General features: G+C 49.1%; 1 protein-coding gene across 4 annotated transcripts in view; it reads left to right on the top strand.

The window, feature by feature from the left end:
• LOC307235470 (transcription factor COE1-like) overlaps positions 1 to 12,500 on the top strand; it is a gene marked incomplete at its 3' end in the record, with an annotated part of 62,607 nt that overhangs the window by 46,748 nt on the left and 3,359 nt on the right. For 3 of the 4 annotated variants that reach the window (XM_080007579.1, XM_080007581.1, XM_080007580.1), the window contains 4 exons: positions 4,777 to 4,865; positions 9,518 to 9,583; positions 10,252 to 10,414; positions 11,554 to 11,733. In XM_080007579.1, coding sequence (XP_079863705.1) covers positions 4,777 to 4,865; positions 9,518 to 9,583; positions 10,252 to 10,414; positions 11,554 to 11,733 — 498 coding nt within the window. The remainder of the gene's footprint in view (positions 1 to 4,776; positions 4,866 to 9,517; positions 9,584 to 10,251; positions 10,415 to 11,553; positions 11,734 to 12,500) is intronic. The other variant, XM_080007582.1, reaches the window with a different exon arrangement.

Below are 12,500 nucleotides of genomic sequence, written 5' to 3'. Positions count from 1 at the left end.
GCTAACTTTGTGAACGTTGCCGCTGTGGGCGTCTCGGCGCTCATACGGTTGAAATCATTTAGTATTCAGTCCACCTGATGTCTAGTTAGAGTGTGTATTTATCTTGCATGCATAGTAACGCACACGCACATGGAGAAATTCAAATACTGTATGCAAGCTCACATGCCAGCGTGCGGACATCAGCACGCACACACACACACACACGCATACACACACACACACACACACGCACACACGCAGACACACACACACACACACACACACACACACACACACACAAACAGTCAGCTGGCAATAAAAGTGGGGTGCAGCCGTGAGGTGGTCAATTACTTGTCTTGCTGCTATTTGTGAATGCTGCCTTTTATTGAGCCTGGGCGGAGGCTTGCTGTTGATTAAAACGGCTGCTTTCCAGCTGGAGATGAGGGGGCCGCGGAGATGCCCACGCACACACACACACACACACAGACACAGACACAGACACACACACACACACACACACACACACACACACACACTCACCCTCACCTTTACAGCGCACACTACCCAGCACAAGGAAAATTCACACCACTATTTGAGATTGAGATTAATTTTCTGCACGGCATGGCTTTTTGTCCCTTCTTAGCATGTGCCGTTCTCATTAGAGGAGCATCTGCTCCATGATGAGGATGTAAATTGATTTTGAACATAGCCACCCCCCCCCCCCACACACACACACAAACACACACAACAAACAAACAATGCTATGTAGGTACTTTCGTTTTTCATTTCTAAATTCAGTTGCACCTTGGGTCCAGTTTCTGCAGAACTTGCTTTCTCCCACCCAGGATTCATACATGCATGGTATTGTTAACTGTGGACATCCACTTTCCGCACCAGATAATTTCAACCTACGTAGTAGTAGTGGCATCCACGCCATTGATTTGTAGAATCTTTCACATCCCCCTTCTTCTCCTCTCCTGTCTCGCTCTCCTCGCAGCTCCAGCCGCTCACTTCCTTCCCTTCAGGAGCAAAAAAAAGCCCAACTCATCTGTTTTGTTGCGTACAAATTTCCAGTGGTGCATTAGTCTCCCTGACATGTTCAAGTGCTGCTTTATTTAGCCTGTCGGATTCTGCAAATAAACGCAATCTCTGGGTTTATGGAAAAATGGATAAAAATTAGATTGTAAGGTATCGATCTGGATTGGGAGCAGTTGATAATGGCGCTTGTGTGTGTGTGTATGTATGTGTGTGTGTGTGTGTGTGTGTGTATGTGTGTGTGTGTGTGTGTGTGTGTGAAAGAGAGAGAGAGAGAAAGCTTGGTGTAATGTGGAGTGTGTGTGTGTGTGTGTGTGTGTGTGTGTGTGTGTGTGTGTGTGTGTGTGTGTGTGTGTGTGTGTGTGTCTGGATGGGGGGTAGCTCTCATCTGTGTGGTGGGGGGGGTGAAGCCATAATTCAGGGCTATTGAACCCCCTGCCACTGGCGGCATCGATCGCCAACCGGCGCTTATGAGATCACACCTGAGCACTGGAGACTGCAGGAGGGGAGGGAGAGAGGGAGGGGAACGGTGGGGGTGGGTGATGGTGGTGGTCTAGGGGGGGCTTGGGTGGGGGGCCAGAAGACTACAAGGGAAAGGGAAGTGCAAGTGTCCCCCACGCGAGGCACTGATATGATCAGCTCCTTACCGAGTGTCTCAGGGCCCGCTAAAGTGTTAACATGCAGCCTCAGAGCCAATTACGCCCCCACACACACACACACACTCACACCTGCATACACAAAGAAGTGACACAGGAAGACGACAGCGTCGAGCTGGACACCACCGGCACCACCCCCCCTTCTCCTCTCCTTCCTCCCCACCCTCCTCCTCCTCCTGCTTCTCCTCCTCCTCCCCTCATTGTGTTTCCAGCGGTAACAACGGTTCCACCCGTTCCACCGGTCTGACCTCTCAATTATCCCTCATACGTCCCCCTTCACCCCACCCTTCAGATCCAACCCCCTCGCCTTACCCAAAGCCCGTACGACCCCTCTCCCTTCTCCCCACCCCAGCGGACCCCACCTCACCCCCGCTCCCCGACCACCACCCCTTCAACCCCCACCCCTTCCACAGGCAGCACCCCTGGGGCTCTGCAGGTTATTATAGTGAAATATGAAGCTGTGCGGATTCGGGGCTTCATGAAATTTCCATGAGCATTGATCTGATCTGATGTGGGTGATTGCTAGGTGAATCCCACCAGTCCCGGGCTGTTGCTCATCTATTCATTTATTTATGGCAGTTATGTTTTACTGGCTTTGATTTGCTCTTCTGGAGAGCGACAGCCACGGATTATAAATGTACCTGTGCGCGAGGATGTGGCGTGAACCCTGTGGCAAGCGACAGGGCCGTCTTTCAGGGACGGGGGACGGAGGTGGTAGGGGGTGAGATCCTTTAGAAAAAAGAAAAAAAAAAACGGACCTCTGCCGCACTAATTCTCATTTGCAAAACTTGAGATTGAGTATAGACGTACTTTTTGCCTTTTTCCTAATAGATATACAGTAGATACCTTTTCCCTCCCAAGAGATGCTGCCAGTTAGCAGAGCAACCCCCCCCCCCCACAATTTATGGACCTTGAAAATTGAGCAGAGACAATATCACTTCCTCTCCCCAAGTGCCAAAACTGTCCCTCTTTTGGTATTATTGTTCTGTATCTCAGGATTTGTTATGCTATTGTTCACTAGAGGCTCATTTGGTTCACTGTGGAGACCAGATAAAAAAAAAAAAAAATCATCGTAAAAACAAAAGCCTTTGAGACGCGGGAATGATGTAGTCAGAACAACCGACTCGGCGGCCTGCAGGTCCTAATCCGGGCCAAATCCTCCTTAAGGATTTGGAGAGGAATAAGAGCAGTAATGTCAAATATTTCTCCTCAGAAATAATTCCTTCTTGATTCGCCGCATGTGATCCTTGCATTGTTTTGACTCCTCGTGGCGACCGGACCAGCTGGCCAGTGATGGTGTTGTCGGCGGTGTTGCGCTTATATCCTCTGCATCCACTTCCGCACCTCGGTCTTCTAATCGGCGCTCTGGTTTTAACCCGCATTGTAATCTAAATTATCCACAGCGTCTTCAGGGAAAGACGCTCAAATCCGTTTTAGTCCCAGTTACCGGGGGGACTTAAAGGCACCGCCAAAGACAGGACAGGAAAATACCCTCGCTTTTGTCTCGCGTCTCTTGATTTCCTCGCTTGAGGGATGGGGCTCAGGGAAACATGGGGGAGTTGCTGAGGTTCAGCAGGACAGCTTGTACTCATGTCCTCAAGGAGCATTGTTGTTTTGTTTTTTTTTGTCTTCTGGGGGCTTCCTAGTCAGCCTGGCTGCTCAGATGTGAGGCAAGCGGGGCACGGGCCCTCAAGAAACGTCCAGGCTGCGACCCACAGGGGAAACAGAAGGCCAGACACACACACACACACACACACACACACATACACACACACACACACACACACACACTGGCAAACCCAATGCATAATGGTCCGCTCTGGTCATTTACACACAGGGAACTGGAAATACAAATGCACATGCACACACAAATACAAATGCACATCAAATTTCACACCCAAACGTCTTGGGATACCTTAGGCTTCGGCCAAAAAAGTAGCCAATGCTGACATCAACGTGCAGTATGCGTAGTGCCGTCACAGGCAGCATGAAGACATGAAGGAGGGAGAGAGAGAGAGAGAGAGAGAGAGAGAGAGAGAGAGAGAGTGCATTAGGAATGAATTATGAGGAGGGAGCACTTATCCAACAATCCTCCTCTGAAGTGTTTGTACTATGAGCCTCAGATCTTCATTGTATTTATTCCAGTGTTTAAATATTCATGGTAAATCTTCTCATTTTCAATTACCATAGAACAACCGCAGCATGCAGAGAGATCTGCTCTCCCCCCGCTGCCTGGATGATCTGTGCGCGCGCGCGCGTGTGTGTTTGTGTGTGTGTGTGTGTGTGTGTGTGTGTGTGTGCGAGAGAGAGAGAGAGAACGAGAGAGAGTGGACATGCATGTGTGTGCTTGCATATGGCGGTTTGCTTAGCTTCTGTGTGTGTGTGTGTGTGTGTGTGTGTGTGTGTGTGTGTGTGTGTGTGTGTGTGTGTGTGTGTGTGTGTGTGTGTGTGTGTGTGTGTGTGTGTGTGTGTGCGTGCGTGTGCGTGTGCGTGCGTGTGTGTATTTAGCTTGTTCCCTGGAGCGATCAAGCCTTTGTTATATTGGAACCAGGCTCTGTAATTGCTTATATTAGTTGCTGATCAACGCAAGACCACAGGACACACACACACAGAAACACAGAAACACACACACACACACACACACACACACACGCACACACACATACACTCTCCCTCATTCCTGACAGTCTTTTTATTAACCACCAAAGCTGGCGACAGAGAGATTCATTACATCACAAGCAAACAAACAGAGACATGCACACACACACACACACATATACACACACATACACATACACACACAAACACACACGAGCAAATAAAGAGCCTATGCATTCCTAAAGGTTCTCTATTTACATTTTCCTGGTATTAAGTTCAATCTTGAAACACTGAATATTCATTGTAAAGTCTCATTAGCCTGGGCGTTTATCTCGGGAGATAATTCCTTACTTTCTTTCTTTACTTAAGACCCTCTAAAGCGCCGAGAGTGAACGGTACCTGTCTCTGGCGGTGTTTATTCTGTGAAGAGGTCCAGTATTAACCCAGGTTTCTGTCTGTCTGTCCGTGTGTTTTTCTGTCGTTCTCTTGTGTCTTTCGTTGCCCTCAGCGCTCAACGAGCCGACCATAGACTACGGCTTCCAACGGTTACAGAAGGTCATCCCCAGACACCCGGGAGACCAGGAGAGATTACCAAAGGTACCATTCATGCTGGATGTGTGAACACACACACACACACACAGGCACACACACACATGCACATACAAATAAACACACACACAGACACACACAGACACACACCACACGTACACACGCACACACGCACACACAAGCACACACAAGGGCACACACACACACACACACACACACACACACACACACACACACACACACACACACACACACACACACACACACACACAAAGCAGAGTTTGTGCTGATTTGGTAGAATCCTTGTCTCTAATTGTTGGCAACACCGGTAAAAATTGGTAAGATTGCTCAGTAACAATAAGAATCAGAATCAGATTTTATTTTGCTTAGGTGCATTACAGGAGGAATTTGTCATGGTGATTATTGGTGCGTTTCTACAGACAATTAGCATTTTAAAAAGCTTGACAGTCTGAGAAATAAAATAATTATATAAAATAAAATTGAATGAATAAAGTAAGTAAAAAATAAGTAAAGTAAAAACACAAGTAGAAAATACAAAACAAGAGTAGTCAAATCTATAAAAACATAAAGAATGTACAAATGTGATTCTATGCACAGGATAGGTTATCGGTATTGGTATAAATGATAAATGATTCTATGTATTTACTAAGTTGCTCCAGCTTGTACAGTGTTATTGCACAGATATTGTTATACAATAGTGTAGCAACAATATCTTCATGATTCTTAGTATTTTTCTTAGTACAACATTTTTTTTAAATAAAACAATTTTTAAAATACATTTTATTTAAATGTCTTTTTCTATTTTTCTTGTTTTTTATTTCTTTTTTTTTCATATAATAACTACATTAATGAATTGATAAATTAATTAATACTGCTATAAAATACAAACATGCAGCATTATACTTTTTTTTTTCTTATCTTTTTTATGTTTTAAAGGAAAAAAATAAGTTGAACAAAATATAACTGGTATTGTAAAAACGTTATGCTATTATAAAAGTAAAAGTGCAATACAATACCCAATACTTCTTCTAACTAACTTCAGATAAAGCTGAAGTGGAAGAATCACCATTGATGGTGGATGATAAATTGTTCAGACTTTAAACTACATTCAACATTTTATGTGCCGGTTGTCATCCCCCCGTCCACGAATGCTGAATACACAAGCAAGTTAATTTATCCAGTCACTGAGTCGGAGATCATTTAGACTTGTAAAGCGAGGGAGGAAAGGAATGGACTGAATGGAGAGGGGAACAGAGGAGAACGAGTGCGAGGAGAAAGGAGGTTTATAGCGAAGGAGAGAGGGAAAGAGAGAGCAAGAGAGGGAGAGAGGGCGAGAGGGAGGGAGAGAGGGCGAGAGAGCGAGAGAGAGCGAGAGCGAGAGCGAGAGAGAGGCAGAAGCAGGTTAGGTGATCCATCATAGCTGTCCAGTCCTACCTCCTGCTGGGTCAGTGGATCGAAGTCAACCCCGGGTGGACTTTATTACTTCCAACACGCACACACACTCGCACGCTCGTAGACACACACACACGCACCCACGTGCACGCACGCAGATACACACATTTCCCGACACGCATACACACGCATATACATCCGTGCACAGTTTCATGTATGCCTGTCCACATAGAGAAGGGGGGAAGTCACATTGAGACGTAGGTGCAGCGCTCAGGTAGGACGGCAGAGAAATGGCTCGCCCCCCCGACCCGCTGTCGCTGGCGACGCTCTTCCCGGCGAGATCTGGTCTTTAGCCGATTAGCCCCCCATATCTCTCGAAACATCTATGGATCCATCCACCTCTTCTCTCCTCCTCTGCTCTCTCCTTCCTCCTCTTCCTCCACCTCACCTCTCTCTAGGTGGTGTCTCCGTCTCCTCTAAATGAACAGCGGTAGCTGGCAGGCCCAGTTGTTCATTTCAGCGCTATTGATTTGTGCCTTTATTGAGGTAATAACAGTTTGTTGACCGCACTTCTCTCAACTGTTGGCCTCAATCACCGGGGAGGGGCAGGGGAGGGGCGCGGGCTGGTAACCGAGTGCTTTTTTTTTTTTTTTTTTTTTTTTTTGTGGTTGTTTTTCAGTCAATATTTAATTGGAGGCGAATTGATTAGAAATAGATTCCAATTCATTCGAGTTGCATCTTTTGGAGACGGCTCTTAATGAAACCCCTCGCCACGCGCACACACGCACCGGGCAGGATATCTGCTGAGGAGCGCACTGGCCAGGTTCTCTGCATGTTGCGGTAATGACCCTGTGCGCAGAGCAGGCAGCTGAACAATAATAGCCGGACGGTCAGAGAATGGAGGAAGGCACATCCAGACTATAGGCTGTTAAGGAAGGGTTGTGGTATATGGTGGCGGTGGAGTGGTCGGGGGGTGTTGGAGGGGGTCGGGGGTCTGGGCCGGGGTAATGAGCGACCTCCCAGCCAGACGAGGCCAGGCCACGGCTCTGGATCAGGTTCCCCTTCCTGTTGTTGTCTCTGCGGGGCCTGATTTTTACGGGAAGAGACCCTGCGCCCAGGAAATGGTCTCCTCTTACAGCGGCGGGGGCTCGGCAGCCAGGGCAGCGCTAACCACATTTATCTGTTTATCAGGACGACTCTGGAGCAGCGCCTAATCGCGTTTAGCCGCTGGACAGATCCCCTCCACTAACGAGAGACGGATAGGTACAGACAGGACACAGAGAGCACGGGAACGAGTGATTAATGTGGAGGAGTGGGTGGGTGGGTGGGGGTTGGATTGAGTATACCTGTTAGGAGATGGAGTGGGAGAAATGTTGTGGAGAAGTGGGAGATTAGAGAGCAAGGATGATATTTAGAAAGAAAGAGAGATAGAGCCAAGCGTACGCTGCAGGTCGGGTCAGAGAGCGGAGAAGAACAAGAGCCCGTGGTAATAGGAGGATAGTGATGTATCCGTAGAACAGAGGGAGGATGGAGGGATGGGAGGAGGAGGGGTGGGGTCTGCGCCGAGTGGAGTGGGCTGTTAACTTCTACTCCAAGCACTAGTCACAGTCCAGCAGGGGGGCCCATCTGTGTTCTATTGCTTTACTGCCCCCGATTACTCTCCTCCTTCCTCTGTCCATTCATCCCTCTGCCCATCCATCCATCTATCCGTCCATCCATCCGTCCCTGTGAGGCAGGGGGTGTCGGGGAAGAGAAGCGGTGCATACATACTAAAGAACCACTTACCTTCCCAGTGCCTCTGCGCCTCTCAATCACACCGAGCAGGCATCGACTCCAGGCTCCCTCTCTCCTCATCTGTCCCACCTTCCCCCGTTTTCTCCCCCTTCCTCCCCTCCGTTCCCTCCCCAACCCTGCCCACCCGCCCACCCGCCCGCCCACCCGCCCGTCCGCACACCCCCTGCCACCCCTCCAGATAGTGCTGGTAATGGCAGGTTAACACAGAGGCAGCGCTCCCATTATTGAGTGAATTTAGCACCTCGGACAGCGCTCTACAATCTTTATTGCTTTGCTGACCCTCTCGTCATGTCCTGGGTGTGTTCGACAGCCTCTGTGTGTGTGTATGTGTGTGTGTGTGTGTGCGTGGCTATATGTGAGTGTGTGTGTGCCTGTGTGTGATATTACATCTGATTGAAAGGCAGTGTGTCGCGGAACAGAGAGCACACGTGCTCCGGGGCTTGTTCACAGCTAGGGATACACTCAGGGGGCTGCAGCGCACAGCGTGTGTGTGTGTGTGTGTGTGTGTGTGTGTGTGTGTGTGTGTGTGTGTGTGTGTGTGTGTGTGTGTGTGTGTGTGTGTGTGCGCGTGTGTGTGTGTGTGTGTGTGTGTGTGTGTGTTTGGGAGAAGGGAGGGCGGGAGTAAGGGGGGGGAAGGGGGGCTGCAATTTTCTGGTTGTCGCGCCTCCAGCATATATCCTGGCCCCGGCACATTAACTTTTAAAAAGGGTTTCGTAGGGCTCTAGGTATCTACATCATACACACATAACGACGCCCCGAGTCATACACACCCGTGCGCTCGCAAGAGAGGCGGCAGAGAATAGAAACGAGAGGAGAGAGAGAGAGAAAGAGAGAGAGAGAGAGAGAGAGAAAGAGGCGGTTAAGTGATCGAAAAAATGAGCGCAGAGAAAGGAAACACGGAAGGATAAATGTTTGATGTGGGAAATTCTACCGGCGTGGTTATTTTTTCTTCACCTGAGAAATGATGTTCTACATTTATCAAGCGCAGGAGGGGTCCACCCCCCCCCCCTCCCCCACCCCCCATCGTTACGGGGGTTAATGTGGAACAGACCGCGGGCGTATCTCCAATGGAGGAGGGAGTTGTGTTGCTGTCAGCCGGTGATACGTTGTGTTAAATGAGATTGATGCGCGGATCTCCGAGCGGCTGGTCCGCGGGCCGACGGTGGTGACAGTTTGGGGAAAGAGAAGATCTCCGAGATGGTTGACTGATTGGGAGACGCGCCCGCGCACACACACACACGCACACACACACACACACACACACACACACAGAGCTCATGTTTTATTCACAGCGACAGGGTCTCCCAAACTACCTGGCTACTAACAAAGTACCGGGACAAGCCCATTTTTCTTTCTCTTCCTCTCTTCCCTTCCCTCTGTTCTGCATTCACAGTGAGAGGCGCGAGGTTGAAATGTAATAAAAGTGACTGAGCCCTTATGCGGCCTTGCTCACAATCAATCCCCGTCTTCTTTTCTCTGTCGTTTGATTACAGGAAGTGATTCTGAAGAGAGCGGCGGACCTGGTAGAGGCCTTATACGGGATGCCACACAATAACCAGGTACACAGCACACACACACACACACACACACACAAGCATACACACACAGACACGCACACAGCACTTTACCACAAACACCTACATATAAATATATATATATATATATATATATATATAGAAGCCATCGCTATCTCGCCTCAGAAAACTGATGTTTGTGGTTTGGCGGCATCAAAGTCAGTGTCCCCGTCGGCTCCGAAGCCCCCCGCTGTGCGCTCTCAGGATCTGGAACTGACGAACACACACATGGGAATATGTTAGCGCTTTTATCGGCTTTGGCGCCGAGAAGGGAGGGAAGGGAGGATTGGCGAAAAAAATAAGGGGGAGGAGGAGAGGGAAACGGGAGCGTACAGTAGAAAGGGAGGAGGAGGAGAGGTAAAAATGGAGTCTACGTTTGATGACTGTGGTAATGAGTCTCTCCCGTCATTTAGTGTGGGACCGCTCCCAGCACCCCCCCACCCCACCCCACCCCGACCGCTGATAAGCCTCCTCCGCTGGTTCTCACCTTATCTAGAAACCAAATCTGGCATTCCACTTCATGCCGCAAGACTGCACTCCATGTCATGCACTCTGTTCAATTTCATTCAGTGCAATCGCGTTCCTGCTCTCTTTTACTTGTCCTTTTTGCGTTTTGTCGTTGACCCGGTGCTCCGTTTCGCCCCGGCATCCAGGAGATGATCCTGAAGAGGGCGGCAGACATCGCGGAGGCCCTGTACACGACGGTGCCGCGCGGCCACAACCAGCTCAGCGGCCTCGGCAGCGGCTCCGTGCACGCCGGCATGATGGCCGTCAACTCCTTCCCTGGGTCGGAGGTGGCCCAAACAGCCAATCAGGGTGAGCGGCGACGATCGAAATGGAAATAGGAAAATGACCCGGAAGCAGAAAGCGGGATTAGTGGCTCCTGGGCCTGATAGAGGGGAGAGTGGGTTCAGGGTTGAGGCTACGGAAGAGGAGGGAAAGAAGACGTTGGAACAAGAAAGAACCGGGGAAATAACAAGGCGAAGTAAAAAATTGAGAAGGTGGGAGAGAGAGCGAGAGAGAGAGGGGGGAGGGGGGCGGGGAGAGTGAAGAGCAGAGAAATGGAAAGCAGGAGAAGGTGTAGGATGGAGAAATATGAGTGGGTCCTAGGGGTGTGTATATTAGACTGGGGTCGGCCCCTGTCTGGCAGAGAGAGATGTGGGTGCAGTCAGTGGTAATTCATCACCTGTACCAGGGGAAGGAGAGCAGAGCGGATGAACTGGCCCCCGGACGCATCTCAATACTTCCAATGAGCTCCCTCCCCTTTTTTCCCATTGTGCTCGTCGCGAGATATAACACTTTAACATCTGAGCAAAGTCAACAACAACATCTGTCCCACGGTGGATTTTCATTGAAGAACAGAACGGAACGGAGCAAAAAATCATGTTACCCATTTTGTAGAAGAGGCTGAAAACGTCTTAGGGTGGTGCGAGGCGTCGCTTTTATTGCAGGCAGCAGAAATTCCTGATGTGTTCAATTCCAGCTGATTTTCTATTTTTTTTTTTTTTTTTTTTTTTTTTTTTTCCTCTGATGTCAGCATTTAGGCCAGAGATGTATATTTATAGGCTCCCCTCCATCTTGTCCTCCTTCTGTTCTTTGGCCCTCCAAAGCACAGAGGAGAGAAAGGTCCTGTCAGAAACACTGACTTCATTCTTTATAAATCCCAGAAACGCTGCCGAGCCCTTTTAGTGTTAATTGCCTTATCAATACATCTAATTTTGGAAGGTAGCCGTTGAGGTTATAGGCCTCTTGTTTCAGTACTTGCATTTTTTTTTCCCCCACTGGGTGAGACTTTTCAGGAACGATCATAGCGTACGAGACCTCCGCCGCCTCGGACAAAAGACTTTTCTTGGTATCGCATGTATTTTATTCATTTATTACACCTATTTCCCCTTTCTCTACATTTATTTTTGCCCCCCTCTTTCTCTCTCCCTGCCTCTGCCCCCGTCATTTAGGTTTCAGTCGGAGTACGAGCAGTGTGTCCCCTCACGGCTACGTCCCCAGCTCCACCCCGCAGCAGAGCGGCTACAGCTCCGTCTCCACCAGTATGAACGGCTACGCAAACTCTGGCATGGCCACCCTGGGCACCTCGCCCAACTTCCTCAATGGATCTGCGGGCAACTCGCCCTACGCTAGTGAGTAAACACACCGTACGCTCCGTCCCCTAGCCTTCGGGGGCGGGCCTCGCGTTATCTCGCCCGTATCAGATGGTCCGCATGCGTTTTTCGAGGGATGTTCTTTTTTTTTTTTTCGGCCCCCCCCCACACCCTTCCTACTGATATTGCTCCAAAAAGAGGATGAAAGTACAGTGGCCGCGGACGGGCGGCGGAAACAGATAGAATCAGGGAGTGTTTTAGAATGAAAGAAACGAGCTGACCGACAAAGGGAAAGTCACAGAGTTCAGCCGGCTCATCCATTTCTCTAAGAACGGAGTCAAACACAAATCCTCCCTTTATTGGCCACAGGAGCAGATCACCTCACACCCCGTCCTGCTTCCGCGCACACACAGCCGCCACATTAAAGACCCTTGATTAAATCAATAAACTAATTGCTGGAGAAGCAATTCCATTTCAGCTCTTTGATTCCTGGGTGTTAACAAGTATTTTAACAGGCTCATCGGCCCTACGCAGACACTTTCAATCAATGGCCCTTTCGGCTCGCCTTTGTAGGTCCAATTTTCATTAATTGATTAGTTAGGCCCCTTCATAAATGGATTATGACTTTATTGCGAGGATTTCTCAGGAAGAACCATAAAAGCTAAGTGTTGGATAATAACAACAATGAAGGCAGAAGCAGATAGCAGAGGGCAGCTGAAATACGGCGGCGTTGATTGTAAAATCGCTGAGGGGTAAAATGCTCTTAGTGTATTAGCGGACAAAAGACAAACCGAGTGGAGTGGATG

This window comes from Zeus faber (genome assembly GCF_960531495.2).
Source record: "Zeus faber genome assembly, chromosome: 10".
In the NCBI taxonomy this organism is placed as follows: Eukaryota; Metazoa; Chordata; class Actinopteri; order Zeiformes; family Zeidae; genus Zeus; species Zeus faber.
Note: the sequence above shows the minus strand (reverse complement) of the source record. Positions and strands in the feature narration are given on the sequence as shown.